The 19,013-nt window shown below is 37.2% G+C and overlaps 1 protein-coding gene across 1 annotated transcript in view; it reads left to right on the forward strand.

Annotated features, from left to right (window-relative positions):
* LGR5 (leucine rich repeat containing G protein-coupled receptor 5) overlaps positions 1-19,013 on the forward strand; it is a 60,643-nt gene that overhangs the window by 5,704 nt on the left and 35,926 nt on the right. Inside the window, exons 2-4 of the mRNA XM_010708166.3 lie at positions 545-672; positions 15,697-15,768; positions 17,387-17,458. Of these exons, the coding sequence (XP_010706468.2) occupies positions 545-672; positions 15,697-15,768; positions 17,387-17,458 (272 nt within the window). The remainder of the gene's footprint in view (positions 1-544; positions 673-15,696; positions 15,769-17,386; positions 17,459-19,013) is intronic.

Here is a 19,013-nt window from a genome sequence, read left to right on the forward strand (position 1 = left end):
AAAAAGAGCACTCTAGAAAGGCAATGTTTATTTTTTGAAAATATGTCCCTTATTTAATACAAGTGAGTTGGGTTTTGGGGACACCTAATGTGACACACGGAAAATCCGTAGGCTCATGCAGCAAGTTGTACAGCAAAAGCATTATTTTTCCATGCTCATGAAATGTAAAGAATCATGCAAATAGGTTGCACCTGTGCAGCTTTGCTTGTCTGCTTTAGTCAACCTACGGTATGCTACACTGCAATGACAATATCAGAGTAGTTTTCCTTTACTACTCCAAATAAATTTTAATATAGTACAGCGGTTTATTAAAATTATGTAGCCTAAAAGGGTTGTTTAGTATTCCAGCTGATTTATGGAGAGTGATAAAACATTCCAATTATTTTTTTAAATAAGGAACATGCGATAGCTTGTATTGCTTTGACAAAGCCATTTTCATACAAAAGTAGAATGTTTAAAGCACTAACTAGATAATGATTCATCAGTTCTGGCAGAGGAACTAATTTTTGTTAATGTATTACTTAAAAATGTGTGGAATGAACAGCTGGATACCACAGTTGTGACATGCCATATTAAGTCTCTGTCTGTTTTCCCCTACAGTGATCTCAGTATGAACAACATTACTAAGCTGCCCTCGAACCCCGTGCACAATCTCCGTTTCCTGGAAGAGCTGTAAGTATCATTGTATCCTTGATGGGCATAGTCAGTGCTAGACACATTCCTGTGTTTGTCTCTCATACTTACTGTGGGAACCAGATAAAACGGTGCAGGAAAGCTGTCAGCCTGACACTTTTGGCACATGCGGAAACACTTAGTTGAAAAAAATAGATTGCTTGTGATTCTGGAAGTGAACTTATAAAAGAGTTACCGAGAGGCTACAACTTCTCTAGGCAGGGACAGAGCCAAACAAATTAAAATTTTCAAACAAGGGCTGTTTAAAAGAACTGGATTGCTTTTTGGAAATAGTTAAGCAGCAGGATATTAAAAGTTTGAATGCTGGCTCATGTTTATTAAAATCGCAAGTAAAGCTATAATCAAAACCAAATCTTGCTGCTTCGTTCTGCCTGTGTCAAGGACAATTGAGTCCACATTTCGTAGTATCAAGGCTTCTTGTCCCAATCACTTTTAATTACTGTTTCCTTACTCTTAAGTTTAGCATCCCTGAAGGCTGACTGTAAAATGCAGAATCCTACACAAAGCTCAGTTAGGCCATCTAGTACGTTCACTGAGGGGGAAAAGCACACTGCAAAAACCAGCTGACCAAACACTACATCAAAAGAGGAATGCTGGTTTGAAGTGATGGTGACTAACCAAAAGTGAAAAGTATTGTGCATTCTTGAGACCTGGATTTAGCAGTGACCCTAGCTACAATGACCCAAGCTTAAAAGAAAATTTAAGTTCCTGAGGAGCGACAGAAACTCTGTAAATGATGTACCAGAGCTCTTGTGGGAAAGAGCTGGCACCTGCATCTGCATCTGCATGAATACCTCTAAAAGTTGATTAAAAGAATTGTGTAGGCATCGACCTCTCCTATGAATCGTGCTTTATAAGCTTTTAAAACGAAAGCCCTTTTTTTTATAGCGAGTTTAGCTACTAACACACCATAAAACCCACATAAGATATGCAAAGTCATGATTGTGCCCTTCTTGCAAAGCCGCAGTTTATTTTAAGCTGTGAAATGTGCACAGTCCTCTGCAATTTAAATCACCTTTGGGTGTGTATTGCACTGACGACTTCAGGTGTCCTTGCTAACACTCATTAGAATTTTGACATCTTGTATTTGCAATTGGCATCTATGAAGGGAAAAAAAAAGAAGAAAAAAAAAACCATTTTAGTGATGCTGAGTTTGAACAGTGCTTCTTTTCTTCTCTTTCCTTTTCATCTTATATATTTTTGTTTTATCTTTATTATTGGTAGCATTTGCATTTACAAAGCATTATTTCTTTTAATTCTGTCTTTTCCTTTGCTTTCTTCCTTGCTTTGATCTTTATTGCTACTGGTGCAGGTTTCAACCAAAGCAGGGACATAACAAGGAGAGATGTCAAATGCCAAGTATTACATATTAAGTGCACGTGAAGGGAATCATGCCATGAAGACTTAGTGGACTTTTTTATGTTCATGTTTGCGTGGTCATTCTCAAGGAGAAAGAAACAAAAGTTTAGGCTTTTCCTGGAATGAAGTTTTCATGCATTAAGCCAAGTTATCTTCCCTCTCAGAATTAAATGACCCAAATAGTGAGACATACCACTGTTTGAGAGATTATTCAGCAATCTACTTTGTCTCCCTGGTCAAGAAATTTGGAATTATTTAGAAGTGTTATTCTTGTGCTGAACCCATATGTTCCACCTTAAATATGAAACCACTGTCTTTGTAACCCTTTCTTCCAAATTATGTAATTTCGTTTCTCATCATTGACAGCACCAGGAAAGTATTTCATTGCTACATCTTGCATTCTGTGCGCACACTCAGCTCCCCATTTGTTTCACACCATCCAGTCATTCTGATCTTGCTTTATAACAGCCTTCCAATTTATATTCACTTTTTAAGTAAGTATAGACAAGTGAACCCTTTGAAGATGTGACGTAACTGATTACCTCTTCTTAAGGCAAATTCAAACACATTGTGCAGGGAGCGCCTTGGTGTTTAGGGACATGTATAATACAATTCAGTCTAGTAATACTTAGAAAGAAATGTAGACAATGGAAGGGGAACCGTATATTAAGTTTTAAAGCAGGCAGTAACAGCTACTGTAGTTTCCACACTCCTTTTATACTCATTTCTGAGCATTGATTGCATGTATTAAAATTATTTTACCCATCCAAGCATTGCTATATTATTTTTATTCCTGGCTTACCTGGGAATTCTGCAATTTGTTTATCTGGCTTGGTTAAGGTGGACTATCGTAAAATGTAACTTGACAAACAATGCAGACATGGTAAAAATAAGGTTGTACAAGATGTTTGTATCAAAGCATTGACTTCATGAGATTAAAATGTATCTTAGAAATGCCTATCCACTCTTCGAAATGCAACAACAGCAGGAGCTTAAAAATGCAAATTCTAGGGCTTTTTAACATTGAAAAATGTATTAATAATCCCTTTATTGTAGGTCTGGTTCAAAAATCTGATAAAGGTTAAAGACTAATCGACTGAGATTTAGACTAAATGCTACACGCTTGATGTGTGGTTTGGCAATACTAGTATCTCATTACCCCCAAAGAACTGGTCAGGTCTGCTCTGCTAATTCTGACCTCCTAAGCTGACTGATCCACTCCTCAAGCTGAGGTTCAACACCTCTGCAAGCAGCATTCTTGAGGTCTTGATGATTGTGCCTGGTATTTATCTTTAACCAAAGCCTTTGATCATTGAAATGCAGCAACATATTGAAACTATGCCATATTTTTGAGATGCCTTTTCCTCCAAAAAATTTTGGAAGATGTGGTATTTTGAATTGCTCTAGCTCCTGAAAAGTTTAGTTTTCAGCAAGGTCTTTTGTTTTCAAAATGATTTTTTTTCCAGGCCTTTGAGACCCATCATCATTTTTTCTTAAAATGCACATGATGGAACTCCCACCAAGAAATAAATCTATGCTTCAGCTGCTAGATTATCAGCAAGTTGCTCTGCATGGACTTGTACAACACCATTAAGGAGAGTTCTTAATTATAAATTCAAAATAACTGCAGATATTTATCAGTATTATTGAGCCCAAGACTCAATCCTGTGTGGAGTCTTTTTATATCTGTGTCATCCTATGATATATTTAGCACAATTGTATTAATAGAGCAGTGAATTACAGCAATGCATTAAAAAAAAAAAAAGCTTTTTAAAAAATATATAGAATTACGTAGGTTAGGACTTTTTAAGACAACAACATTTGAATGTAAGCATATCATTTTGAGATCACTAACACTTCAAAGCAGTGCCTGAAAGTGTTTTATTTTATAAATTGATATACCTGTGAAGAGTGAGGAAGAAAGCCAATAATAATTTAAAATGATATGATTCAGATCTACCTACAAACATCTCCAGCTAGTTATTTCCGCACATAAATGGATACATATATATATGTATACAGATAAATATATGCACGCTCACCCATGCACACAACGTATATGAGGCTTTTATTTCAATTTTAAACGCAGGAACACTCCATAGAAGAGCAAATCTCCAAGTGATTCTTATAGTACTTCGCAGTTTTTCAGCAACTCAGAATTGACATTTTAGCAAAACTAACAAAAAAAACAAAACATACAAACAAAAAAAAAAACAGAACTGTTTTATTACATTTATTCAACCTAGAGAGTAAGACAGTTTCACAAGATCAAGAGACAAAGACACCGTCAAAGCTATGTACAGCTACAGGCAAGTTTATCGAAACCAAAGTCCACGTTTTTTCACATTGCCCATAGTATTATTACATCAGTTATTTAGGCAAAAGTGACTTTAATCATGCATTTTAATACTAGCAAGCAAGATTACAGATACAGTGCAAAAAAGATGTATTATGTGAAACTCACCATCATGTGTGTGGAAATCCCTTTGCATTGCAGAAGTAGTTAAAAGACCACTGTATACATGAAAATGAAGATCTAAATAACCAGGCATGACCCATTATCATCTGTTCTTATTTACTATTTTCCTTTTACTTCCCTTCCTGTTTGCTCTGTTTTCCTACATAGAGGTTTTCAAAGCTGTTGGTGAGAATCAGGTGTTATTTTCCCTGCCAGCTCTGTGTCATTGAAAACTGAGACCACTGGCTCTTGGGGTTGTGTACCATCTTTCTTTTTGTGCTGGTACAGGCACTTTGTGGCTAGCACTGAAAACTGGTTCTACATTTTTACTGTTGTATAAGCTAGCAGTAAACATTACAGTGCTGCAGCTATAGTCCAAAACATTTTGGGGGAAGTGGGGAAATCTCTTAATTTACTTGAACACACTTTGGACGGGATGCTGAAAGTCTTTCCCAAAGATGAAACAGCATAGTCTTAGAAACCTCCAAAGAAAGAAAAGTAAAAATACCTACAACAGATGTGCACAGTGAAAGTAAAACTAGGTCTTATCTACTGTCTCAAACTGTCTACACACGTCCTTCTCATGTCAGCTAAACAGCAGTTTTATGGGTTTTGCACAGCAGGTTTTACAGCTGCTGTTCCTGATGGAAATCAGCTTGTGCCATCTCCATCAGCGAACGTTTCATGACTTTCCCTGCTAAATGACTTCCCATCCCGTGTGTAATTCCAGTGCTGTGCGCCAGCTGACACATGACCTGGATATCCAGTGTCTTCACATGAATTTTGAATTCAGTGTCTTCACTTCATACGTGCACACATGCAGAGGCAATCTGTTTGGGATATGCCCTGTGCTCAGTACACAGCATTTATCAGTGGCACATGGCTGTGGCACATCATAAATCCCATCACTGTGGGACAGACTTTGTTGATAACTCAGAGCTGTGGCTCCGTGGCTTTGCAGGGAGGCACGGAAGTCCTGATAGAGGGAAGTGCACCGGTCATTGACTGTGCAACAGTAAAAACAGTGGGAAGATATTGATCAAGTTAATCAATTGGAAGCAATTGTAATCATTTTCACCCCCAGCTTTTACACAGTCGCTTTGATTTACTAGAAAAAATACCAGATCCAAATGCAGAAGATTCCTAATTTACAAGATGACAGCCCTGGTGGTTCTGGAGCTGTCACTGCCTTTGTCTCTGTCCCTTTGATGCCACCAAGCTGAAGGACAACAAAGAACTTCCCTGTGTGGCTGGGTCATCTTGGCACCCTCCAGACTGCCCCTCTTGCTCTGTTATCAATGATGACAAGATGAGGAACAAAAAGAAGACAAACAATAGGGCAAATGCCTTACTAAATTAGAGCAGCTTGCACTGCTTGTAGAATGGATTGTGCTGACAGACAGTTATTCTTGAAATGTTAACACAAATTTCAGGGAGCAGCCTTGACACTGCTGTGCATCTGTGGTGTGAAAGGGCAGTAGGGAAGAAGTGAGGGGATCAAGATAAAGAGAAGTGAAAATAGGGAGACTTGTGCAAGTAAGAACAATGAAGGTTCTATGCTGATATCCAAGAAACTATCAGTGTATCAGTGCTGCTGCATTGCTCTTACTGAATGCGAGATAAAGTGAATTTTCAGCTTGTAACTTGTACATACTGCTTGGAACCTGTAATTTATTACTAGCAATATTCAGTAGGAACTGGTTTATGCTATCAAATAGTCACAGGAAGAGCTTTTTGTGTTTTGCGATCAATACAGATAGTAAAATTATACTTAATTAACTTAGATGAAGCTATACTTTATTAAATGTGTTATATTTCTGTAGATCCTGAGGCAGGTTTTTAATTTAAGTCTTACACATTCTGCACGTACTGCAGTAGCAAGTATGCAGAAATTACTTTTTGTCAGTGGAAGTTCAGCCTGTTTGTTCACTGCTTCGTTTCAGTGCAGTGCACAGTTCCGATACGCACTTCTACTTTTCACTTACTTTAGGACTACAAGCACTGAATTCAGCCTGCATTACATTTATATCTCTTTAAGCACAGTTCTTAAGTTTGGGTTTGTTTGTTTGTTTGTTTGTTTGTTTGTTTGAATTTCCAAACAGGAGTAAGTAATTTATCCCTAGTTCTTTAGCATCGTTTCATTGTACTACCTGGAGAAAAGCTGTAACATCAACATTTGGAACTGCACAATTTGTGTCCTTTGCCAATGGCACAGCAAGGACAAAACAGTGAAGACAATTTGTTATTGATTCTTTGATTGTGGTGCTTCATTTCACAGTACGTATCAACCAATTCCTGTTATCAGTGATGATAATTTATCCCAGTATCAGTATCAAAAGTGTAAGCAGCACTTTGAAGGCTAAAAGTAGGAAACGTAATGTATATAACTTACCACTTGTTGTTTCATCTTACTGCAACATTGAAACACAGAGGAAGGAAATTTAACAAATTTGAGATTACTCTGAGACCCGTGATTTGGTGACAGCATTCTTCAAAAGTGGAAGTGAAATTCTTTCTCTTACTGCAAGTAACTTTGGAATCTGATCCTGTAAATCAACATAGGATTTCCTGGCTAATATTGGCATGCACCCTAGGAATTCAGTGTGTTGTAAGCCAGAGGGCAGGTACCTGGCTATGTGATAAAAGGACACCACTGGAGCCCTCTGGTAAGGCACTGGCCACTGCAATGCTGAGAGCAAGGCAGATTGTTCCCAGCACTGGCCATGGGCAGCTGCATGAATGGAGCAGTCAGTTGTCCTTAGAAACTGTAGGGTCACAGTACTGAATTGTGCAAGGTGCAGATAGAATCCTCCCTTTTTATAAGTGGAAAGAGAAATAGTAAATTTTAGACCACATCCTTAACTGACAGCAATCTAAGATCTCTTTTATGAAAGCCAACTCAAGATCAAATACACACTGATTTCATTCCAATTGCTCGAGGTCAGTTGGAGTTATTCCAGTTTACACCCTCTGAGATTTTGGCACACTCATTTTAAAAGGCAATTAGGCCCTAAAGCAGGAGCAGACTGTGTTATATTTGAATTTCCAACAAAATTGTAAGCAGCAATAAATGTAATATACAGCACAATAATGATTTGCACACTCCCCTCCTGCTTTCTTAAGGAAAGGAGAGCATCTTTATATTTTGTTCTTTGATCTCTCTGATCATCGCATTTTTTTAATATATCATTTGACCTACTTTTTATATTACTGTGATTACAGTTTTAATTAACATGACAGATTGAAATATAAAAAGATAATTAAAATACACAATAACATTTAAATTCTTAGTCTAGCAAAGTAATTCCATAAAAACATTTTGAAAAATATATGCTGATATCATCCATTAATTAATTAATAATTAACACAGTAATTATTCACCAATGAATTCATAAATTTCTGTAGCATTGGCCCAAGAATAATCATTAAAAAAATCAAACTCATATCTCAAATTTTAATTGACTTTGCATATGTTCTTGATTAGTATCCATGTTGTCAGAACTATTTTGATCTAATAAGCAAGAACATTTTATCTACGTATAGATAAACTATATATACTACGTATAGATACGCATATATAAACTGAGGAAAGCTAATTATCATAGAAATATATATTGACTGTACATTTATATAAACTAAAGGTGTATACAGTGTATGTGTTGTGTTCATGTCTGTCTTTGGTTAGTTTGACAGGAAACAAAATCGAAGCAAGCAATTTAATGTGAGCAATTCTTCCCTGAACAGGAGCTATATTTTTTAAACTCAGAACAAGATTTTTAGGAAAAAAAAAATGGAAATATATATTTTCATGTTATGCTTCTACATTGTTTCTCCAAAAATTACTCCTAGGAGAAGTGAATTGCTGTCAGATATGATACTGAGACATGATGCAGTTATGAATCCAATTTCTGCTTACATCAGTGCAAATTTTTTCGCAGACATCAATGGGAATGAGATTTCACCACTTATCAGTTACTGAGAACAATTATGGCAGCTGAAGAGGAGGATCAGGTTTTTAGAAAGAAATTTTAAATTACAAAGGCAAATTTATCTGTATAGATCTGTAGGTATAAAAGAGATAGACTACAATTTCATAAATATTAAGGAAATTTTCTATGTGGCACCAAATTTGGCAAGGTTGGTACCATGGAGCAGCAGAACTGGCCCAACTGTGGGGATTTTTCACCCTCTCAGGTTTTCTACACTTCTAATTTTTATTTGCAAAAACAAAAATTTCTATCACCAGTTTCTAGGTTTGTCTGTATAATTCTTTTTCAATTTTCTGTCTGGAGATTTTGTTAACTGCAGAATTAATGTAGCAAATAAGGAAATTAAACTTGTTTTCAAGGAAAACAGGCAAGCATAAAATTCATTGAGTTGTAACATTACTGATGGTGAACTACCCATCTTTAAATGTAATTTATATATATGTAGATATGGCCAAATTCATACCAGCATTCTCTTAGTATATGCAGTTCTTGTTCTCATTTCTCAAATACAATCAGCAAAATAATGATCAGAAGTAAAATGCAGAGTCAAAGGGAGATAAATGCATGATGGCAGGAAATTATTTCTGTAGATATAGCTCAATATATTTTCATAGTTGACAGATGATTTTGAGTTGCACTCAGATATTGAATATTGCAATACATGTAAGCAAATAGCATATGGAGTGATTAAATATAATGCAACACAAGTGATTAGGGGGTCTTTAATATCTATGATATGTAACTCAGTCTGTACAAAAGGACATATATTCTCCTTTAATATACTGTTCAATATGCCCTTTATATATTGTCCAATATATTTACCATAAAGTTGAATGTAATGGAGTTCTACATAACAGTGCTCATTCAGTGTAAGAATTAGAACAGACTTCTCATTTCTTAATAGAAGAGCTTTACTCTTGTACTGCTTATTCCTGCTATATGTTGAGCCATACCAAGATCCATAACAACATTTACTCTTCTGCATTTCTTCACCTTGCAAGACTTGAACAGTAATTTGTTCAGGAAAAATTTGTGTTAATCCTCTTAGAATACAGCATGAATGTTAATTAATATAAATGTATGCTATTTCCCAATGAGACTACTATCTTCCTTTCATCTCTTTCCTACAGTTTTGGTAGTATGAGATTTTGAAATGCACTTTACGGGTGCTTGTTCAGCATTTGTTGAACTAGATCTTACCATGGACAAAGACAAAAAGCAGCCCTTGCCCCCGTCTTACTCTGACTGCCTGCTGCAGACTGTGAGAAGTAGCTTGGTTAGGTTTGCAACAGTTTCTAATGGCTACTGAAAAGGTGCTTTCTTTATTAAGTGCCACAGTTCAATTACTATGCAGATTTTTTGGTGTTTCAAATTCACCTCCCTTTCCAGTAGGTAAGAGGAGAGGCTTGGTGCCAGGCAAAGTTTCTTTCAATGCTGAAAACATACAAGCACAAAGCAATTTTGAGTCAGTGAAAAAAAATCTTGTTCTAGAAATATAATGGAAATACTTGATTGTGTCCAGTCACAACTTTATGTTTATCTGCTTCTTTCTGAGGAATGAATCCGTTCTTTTTAGACATGAGCAAAAGTAGAAGGAAAACAAGAATTTTCTGATCTTTTTTAGAACTTTCTATGGATGTTTCATCAGTTGTGCTGTCTTAGGATTGTTCTTCTGAGTTGGGGATGACCATTTCTCAGAATTGTGTCACTGCAAGAGATGTCAGAATGTAAAAAAGAGATGCACAGATGAACAAAGCTCACAGGAGACACCATATATGCCTTTTCTTAGATCTGAGCAAGACCAGGAACCTGACCTGAAGCACTGTAGCAATTCCAACACCAAGTAGAGATTGCCAGCTGGGCTGAACTGTGTTGAAACATACTTCATAAATTGTTGCCACTTGAAAAGATAGAAGCAATATGCTTTTCTGTCAGCTCATTTATTTTACATCTTTTAGAAAGAGATATGCAGTAGTATAGAAATTCAGCCTTTGCCACTGCCAAAAGTATCCCAGTATCTTGTCTTCAAGAGTCTCAAATAGCAGGCATCAAGAGAAGCATACAGTGACACATCCCCATACGTTTTCCAGCTGCCATTAATTTCTGTCTTAATTAGTAAAAGAAATGAAACAGCGTAAGTTAAATCCAGTTATAAAATAGTATAGCTATTTTAGATATATGCTATCCAAAATCAGCAATACTGACTTTTTTGATTATCTTTTCATTAGAGATACGATAACTTTGAGACTGAATTAGTTTAGTGTGATATTTCTAAAATAATAACTCTCAGAAATGCTGGAAAAGAATTTATTTTTAAAAACTGAAATTTAGAGTTCTTCTAACAGTAGAAGCCAGCCATTTGGTTATGTAAGTGTTATGAAAAAGCTAGTTTATTCCTCCTCTCAGAAATCATTAACTAAATGCTAAACTGTAGGAACAGATAGGATGTCCATCCTCATCTATTCAGGGAAAGCAATATTTACCTATCCAGACTGAAATCACTACCCAGAGTCCATCCAAAGTTCAGTAAAAGTACTGGGCAGCTTCCCTGAAATAGCTTAGGGTAATGGAAAACAAAATCCCTGATATGGAGATGAGTAAACCCTGACAGATGCTTGATAGATACCTGTAGAGTCAACAAGGGGATTTATTTTCCCCTATGCCAAGACTGAGAATAGAAACACAGCAATAGCAAGAAAAAAATCCAGAAGGAAGGTATTAAAATGGTTGGGAACAAATAAGCCAAATTTAATGAGCTTTGCAGTATGTCTTAAATAACTGGTGTGCTAACTTCCATCCAAGAATATTGAAAGAATTAAACAATGAGCCCAATGAATCATTACTGCTGATTTTTTCCAAATCCCACAATGCCGGGGAATTCCAAAGGGCTGGGAAGATGCTGCTATTGTGCCAGTGTTCAGAAGTGGTCTTATGGAGCATCCAGGGAATGGATAGGTGGTTTGCCTGACTTGGATCCAATGGAAAATCATGAAAAGGATGTCATGAGAAAGAATTTACTTTGGTAACTGGAGGTCAGACATCATCATTATATAGAAAATGAATGTTGCCAGAAGTCTACATTTTCTGATGCTGTCAGTTTGCTTGGTAAGAGAGCTGCACAGACATACATCTATTTTGGCATGTGTGATATCTTTAATTTTGTCCTCTGCTGAAATATAATGGGCTATACGTGATAAACATGATCCTCTGCTACATAAGCAGGGGAGAGTCATATATAAGGACAGTAAGCACTGTCTACAAAATCAGTTAGAGCTCTTTCCAAACTGAAAAATAATCAAAGCAGAGCTAAAAGAATGACCCAGGGCTTGAAAAGCTCATAAGGCGCAAACACAGAAGCTCTGCTTATGAAATAGAAGATTAACATGTGGTTTCCACTGTCTAAAGTGGACTTTTAATAAATGAAAAGACATTTAATTGACAAGATATTCTATAATTGAGAAGTTGTGATCTAACAGGAAAAGAAACAGAATACAAAATGAGATTTGGAATCTGAAAAAAGGGGAAAAAGAAAAAAAGGTGGGAGGAATTACATCTCACTTTAAATGTGCAGATAACTATCATTCAAATGATAGCTCAGCAAATAGCTCAGGAACAGCATTCTTTGCTTATAGCTGTTTGTCAACTTCAGATATTCCTCTGAATGGTGAAGCTGGGGCTGTGTAGATGGGTAATGCTCTAATGGTGGTTGTGGGTGGCTGGATAATTCAAATGGGCATTGTAATAAAAATGGTAACAGTTTAGAGACAGATTTTTGTTCACAACAACTGACAACAGAAGGAAACAGAGAAAAAAAGATAATGGAAAAGTAAATATAACTTTCTGCAGTACAGTCTCATTAAAACTGTGCTGAATGCCCATGAGCCATATAGCCATATGTATGTGAATTTCTCTGTGCATAGGTATTTCTTTCTGTCTATTAGTTATATATTACAGGTTCCATAAAACCATTTTAAAAATTATGACTGTCCATTTTCCAAAAAAAATGGCCAAGCATTAAGGCTTACCACAGAAAGACTTCTTGTTAATCTAGAGTCAGTATTACACACTGAAACAAAAAAAGCTGGTTAGTGTCACAATTACATTACCACAATGCTGCATTTAAAGCAGGGAGGAGCATGCTTCCCATACCAGAGTGCTTAAAGAGCTCTAATTTTCTTAGCTAACCTTTTAAATAAAGAATATTTCAGATCCGAGAAGCAATATGAACATGTAGCGTGTCTGCTAGTTTGCTTTGCAAGAGCTGTGAAATTTATTGCAACACAGCCACTCTTTAAGACAGGATGGTACCCTGACAGTGCCAGCTTGAGTCTTTGGAGATATTAGTTCAGTTTATTGAACTCTCCATGATACTAAGTGAGACACTTTTAGTAAGTGGAAACCTCAGCACAGAATGGCCAGGGTTGGAAGGGACCTCAAGGGCCATGAATCTCCATCCCCCCTGCCACATGCAGGGCCACCAACCTCCACATTCAATGCTAGACCAGGCTGCCCAGGGCCCCATCCAGTCTGGCCTTGAACACCTCCAGGAACGGGGCATCCACAAGCTGTCTGGGCAGCCTGTGCCAGCACCTCACCACTCTCTCTGTAAAGAACTTCCCCATGACATCCAAGCTAACTCTTCCCTCCCTTTCTTCCCACCTGCGCCTACTCTTTTTTTCAGTAAAATTTTATAGTCTCTTCTGGTTCATGTCTAAGACTAGAGTTCAGTCGTATCAGTTGTATCAGTAAAATAACAGTACAAAAGGCTGAGAGGGTTAAATATTTTGTAGACTTTCCAAAACTCTGTATAGTAAACTGAGATCAGCATTAGAGAGATTTCTAACTTCTGCTGGTATATAATCCACAAACTGCATTTGCTTTCAGAGAACAAGTGCCTACTCTACTATACGCCTGATTTATCCAGTAGCAGCCCAACAGTCATTGCCATTCCTTTCCATCCAGAATGAAAGATGAAGCTGCAGGAGCCTTTCACACATTAAAATAAAGTCAGCTTGGCCGCTGAGTGCTTCTTTGTATGCAAGTGTGTGCCAGGTTCTGCTCACTGATCTGCCTGCTGGAGTGCAGGTGCACATACCCAGGTCTCAGATGCCTGAACCTCAGACCCCGGTGCATCTCATATGAGCAATGAGCTCAGTGGCTCTATCTTAGTGAGCTCTGCAAAACAGAACTTCGCTCTCTGAGCAAGGTCACACCAGTCAGCAATTGTGTGCACACAGGGAAGATGCCTTCCCCAAATTTAAAATGCATGAAAAGTCATTGGAGTTGGCATCTAGAGTGATGCCAACTTCCACTGTGACCAATATTTTTCTGTGTGGAAGAGAAGTCTAAAGAGCAAGTGAACCCAGGGCTCTGTAATTATCATGGGGTAAATAAGCTTCAAAGGAAGATGAAGTTTAAGAACAGTCAGTGCTGGGTCTTTGGGATTACAGTTCCAAGCACCTGGCACTTTCTACGAACAGGATTAGAAACTCTGGTGCCTACTTCAGTGCTATAGGTTCCCCTCTGGCAGCACAAGGCATTTGATGGAATTCATGCTCTGGTCTTTCCTAAGGGGTCAAATGCCAAATCAAATGTCAGCTCTGTCACCACATCAGCTGGCCTGCGCTAACTGCAATTTTGATGTACAATATCTTAACTGATGAGAAATTTCAAGTAATTCTACTTGGCTTCACTTGGTATGCAAATAGGGTGATCAAATCATATCAACCCACAGTTGCGGCCATCCAAGAGCAGTACGCAGGGTTCTACTGACACACAGTAACTTGACTCTCACCCCAACCAGTCAGTTTTCCAGTGCTGGAAGAGGTATCATGGCACATTCCTGTTGAACTGCAATGTCAGGAGGGTAAATGCAAGATGCTCTGAAGTTCCACTGCTGAGGAACATACCAATGGCACTTCACATCAAAAATATGAGGGCTGCTCCCAAAGACAGTGCCTCCTATTTTATTATATTGGCCCATGACATCAGATGTGCACATTGGTGGTATGGCAGTACTGGTTGAATCTTCCCACCAATATTCTATTACATTTTGTTGCCATGCAACAGATGGCAGCAGAGCAGCAGCCTGACACAAGGGCATCTGATATGGAAGTACATATGAAGCAAAGGGGTGCCAATGAATTCTTCCATGCTGAAAGAATGGTACCCACTGACATTCATCGCCACTTGCTGAACATTTATGGAGAGGAAGCAGCTGTTGTGAGCAGAGTGAGATGGCGGGTGCTGCATTTCAGCAGTGGCAACAGTGACAGTGGGGCACCTCTGCTGGTGCAGACTGTTACAAGCACAGCATGCAGGCTCTTTTTCATCGTTGGTAAAAATGCAGAGTTAATGGTCATAACTATGTGGAAAAATAATGTTTCGTAGTTGAGAATTTGCTCTATCAAATAGTCTATTTTGCTCTCTGTAGTACTTTCAGTGGAAATAAATAGGAGGCATTACTTTCAGTGCAACCTATGAAGACTGTCTTCCACAGGAACAAATCCTACATAATACTTTCTTCTATTTTTTAATTTCTTTTTATCAGAGTATCATACTTTACAGAGATATTTGTTGTACTTTCCTCAGTCTGTAAAGTATTCTGAGGCATTCTGAGAAGAAGTGTACAAAAGAATTAGGGAAAAAAAACCTACAAATTTTAGCAAATACACTGTCATGCCACCAGCAGAGAAGTTTGGGGTATTGTTATTGTAAAATGAACTTTATTCTTTACTATGTGGATATATTTTGATATTATGTAGAAATGAGTTAATGCAGCTGAGTTAAATGTGCACAGACATCATATATACACAATTCCAAAAGTGTATGCCTGTAAATCTCCTGATGCTAATTATTGTTAGTGTTTCTGTATTTTAGTTACTGAGGTTGTTCTAGTGCTTAAAAAGAGAACTACAAAGAATTAATTGTCCATTTTAAGCCATAATCTTGATTTATAATGAACTTGCATTTTGTCTCTGCAGTCCAGCTGTCAGTAAATCAACTATACAGTTAAGAGCTCCTCTTGATATTTTGCTTTTAAAAGTATATTAATGACAAAACAAGGCTCTTTTACTACTACCTCTGGCATCAGTGTTTCAAACATAGCTGTGTTACACTTTTTAGCAACCAAATTAATTCCACATGAAGGGAAAAAGTATTCACTCCTTTTTTCTTTCCCTTTTTCAAACTTTGCAGACGTCTTGCAGGAAATGGCTTGACATACATTCCTAAGGGAGCATTTGCTGGCCTTTTCAGTCTTAAAGTGCTGTAAGTAAACTGTGTGTTGTTTGATATATTTCTGATTTCCTAAATGCTCCAGGGAACTAATTAACCAGTGAAGTTTTGATCAAGTAAATTACATATTTTGATCAGCTCATTTTGAACAATTCAGTTGAAGTGAAGATACATATGAACATCATTAAATCTTTGTTTTTTCATAAAGAAAATATCCTAAACACAAAGATTAGAAGGCATTAATTGCATTCTAAAAACAACTTGCTCATCAAGTAGATGTCTCTGTACAATATCAAAGGTAAAAATTGGTTCAGTTCATAGTTTCTTTAGTTGTCTCAAAAGTTCTGCATTCAGGCCTAAACACCTTTGGATTTTTCATGATCACACAGAAGTGGGGGTATACTGCCTTTTCCTTTTCTTGAGAGATGGGAGGGAAATCATTATTGTAAAACATGCCGCAATTTACAACTAGTTCTTATTTTGTATCTTGTTCTTTGTAATCTAATTAAGATAAGTTATTAAGAAAATGTCTAAAATGAAGTAGTGAGACGACATATACAGTCACTAAAACTATTAGCAGGCCAAAAGTCACTGTATATCTGTAAAAGGGGATCTTTTCCTTCAGTTCAGAGGAATTTTTTTATTTGCAAGAACGCCAACCTCTTAGGCAGTGTCAAGCCAAGCCAGATGCTACTATAAAAGCATACTGAGCTTTACTGCAAAGATATTAGGTGGGAAAGAAGTACAAAGAGCTACCCATTCCATCTACTCTTAAGTTGGGCAGATGTAACTCTTGTTGGCCTACAGAGCGTCAAGCCTGCCAAAAAGGATTTCACTTACAATGTCCCACTGAGTATGCTTCATTTTGAAGACACGCACTATTCCAGTGTTACCCAGATAAAATCCTTCTATAAATGGAGAAGTTGGTCTGAACAGGGATGTTAGGCAGTTTGAGTGAAAATGTATTCTAAGGTAAGAAAAGTTTCTACTGAAATTTAAAAAGATTTTTCTGTCTTCGCAAGCTAGATCATGTGACAGCCTCAGAAAATAAATTTATCAGGTCATTGCTAACAAACTTCCTTTTGAGAAAACTGATTTCACTGGGAAATTTTCAGCAGTTCTTACTGAGACAAATTTATACAAACTAAATCATAAACTGCTCATACAGTTAAAAATGGTGTTGGCCATAGTAGCTTTTTCTTAAGTGAGAATTTCAAGAGTCAGTCTGTCAGAACTTTATCAGAATAAGAAACAGAAGTACTGCAGAAGGAAAAAGAAATCAGTACATGCGGATGACAATTTCATAATCACTGGAGGCAATTAGGAGCTCAAGCTCTCTCAAAAGCAAGTAAGGTTTCATCTGTTAACTTCCTCACCTACTTTGAAAATCCTGCTTAAAGCTGACGTGTTAACAGAGCTAATGTACTGCATGTAATCGTTTGCTTTGAAGAGAGAGAATGAGCATTTTGAAAGGAGCGAGGAGAACGGAGCATTTGTGTAGACTGTTTCTGTGCTTGTATTCTTGAACTAAAACCAGTACAAAGGAGGTTAGCTTAGAAGAAAATTTGCAGTAGAAAAAATACCTTTACCGTGTTGATTCTGTTCTTTTTTGTTTTGTTTTGTTTTGTTTTTTGTGCTACTCAAAATGTAGAATGCTGCAGAATAACCAACTACGCCAGGTTCCTACTGAAGCACTCCAGAACTTGCGCAGCCTGCAGTCTCTGTAAGTATATTTGGTAAATCAACAGTGAGGTTGTATTAACAATAACATATAAGATTACCTATTAATTACCTGTTATATTGCTCAGTAATATCTTGAACCTATTTCTTCTTTTAAATCTCTCTGAAATGCTTTTCAAGAGAATTGTACTCTCAGTTAAAAATCAAAAGTGACTGATTTCATTCCAGTAATTTAGTGACACTGGCGGCTTTCTTGCAGTGTTATAAACTAGTTCACCATCTGAGAAGACATTCCTTGCTCTGCAATATGTTCTGTCTGTCAAGAAGAATACGGTCAACGGAGCATCGGTCTTTCCCATGACTTCTTGTTAAGGCTCTTTACAAGGGAAAAGAAGGAATCCCAAATAACACCCTTGATTTTTTTTTCATTTAATTTTTTCTTTTTAAGCAATGTGGAAAATACTATTAGCTCATGAAACAAACTGGAGGACACTTAATTATATTCTGTGCTACAGGCAGATCTCCATATTTATAGTTCTTGACTGGGTCATGCTGACTCAGTCCACAAGCTCCAGTTTTAACAGAACTCCTGCCAGATTTCCTAGACTAGGAGTGAGGATTGGCTGCTCTATGGTATGAATGAAATTATTTTGATGTGCTTCTGCCTCATGATTTAACAATGGTTGTACCACATCATGCTAAAAGCTGATCTAGCCCTATTAGACCTTCAATAGCAGATACTGAAGGAAAATAAAAGCTCAGGTGAAAAATAAAATAATACTCCCTTGGTAAACTGTCCCAACTGCCAAAGCTTGGCGCTCAAGGACTTGCTGAGCGGCTTCTTTGAACTTGATAGCTCTTAGAGGATTTTCTTCTGTGAGCTTGTACAATTGCTGCTTGAGCTAATGTAACGCCCATTATTTTCCATAGCAGCATATCTGCTGATCAGCTAACTCTGTGATGAGATACCTTTTTTTGTTTGCTTGGAATTTACTATCACATTTGATGGTAGTAGATGCTAATAGGTGCAGACTCTAGAAGGTATAAACAGCTGTTCCTTATTGAGATATCCTAGATTTTATGTACCTCTGTCCTATCTCCAATGGTTACAACTGTTGAATTGTTTCTCATGTGGAAGCTATTCCCTTCATCCGGTCATCCTTGTTATTCTTTACTGAACTTTTTTTCAGCTCTTCTATATTTTGTTTGAGATGAGTCAAGGAGGAATAAGACCTGCATAGAATACTGAAAGTTTTTGCACAGCCTGGATTTACAGAGGGAAATTTTTGTTACTTGTTTTCCTGCTAACCCCCAAACTTCATTTTGTTTAATTGTTTTAACTGTTACTGAACATTAAGCTTTAATTTTACACTTACTGCAACTTCAAGACATGATTTTCTTAGCATGTTAAGAGTTATTCAGGATTTTGTCTTGACAGGTGGGAATTTCCTTCACTTCATAGGCCTAACTTTACATCTACCTGTACTGAAATCCATCTGCCATGTTGTTGTTCAGTCAATTGATTATCATTAGTTCCTTCTGCTGCACCTGGAGTTCACATTTTGCAATTACAAGGCCACTGTTGCCGTCTCCATGTA

The sequence above is a fragment of the Meleagris gallopavo genome, chromosome 1 (genome assembly GCF_000146605.3).
Source record: "Meleagris gallopavo isolate NT-WF06-2002-E0010 breed Aviagen turkey brand Nicholas breeding stock chromosome 1, Turkey_5.1, whole genome shotgun sequence".
NCBI lineage: Eukaryota > Metazoa > Chordata > Aves > Galliformes > Phasianidae > Meleagris > Meleagris gallopavo.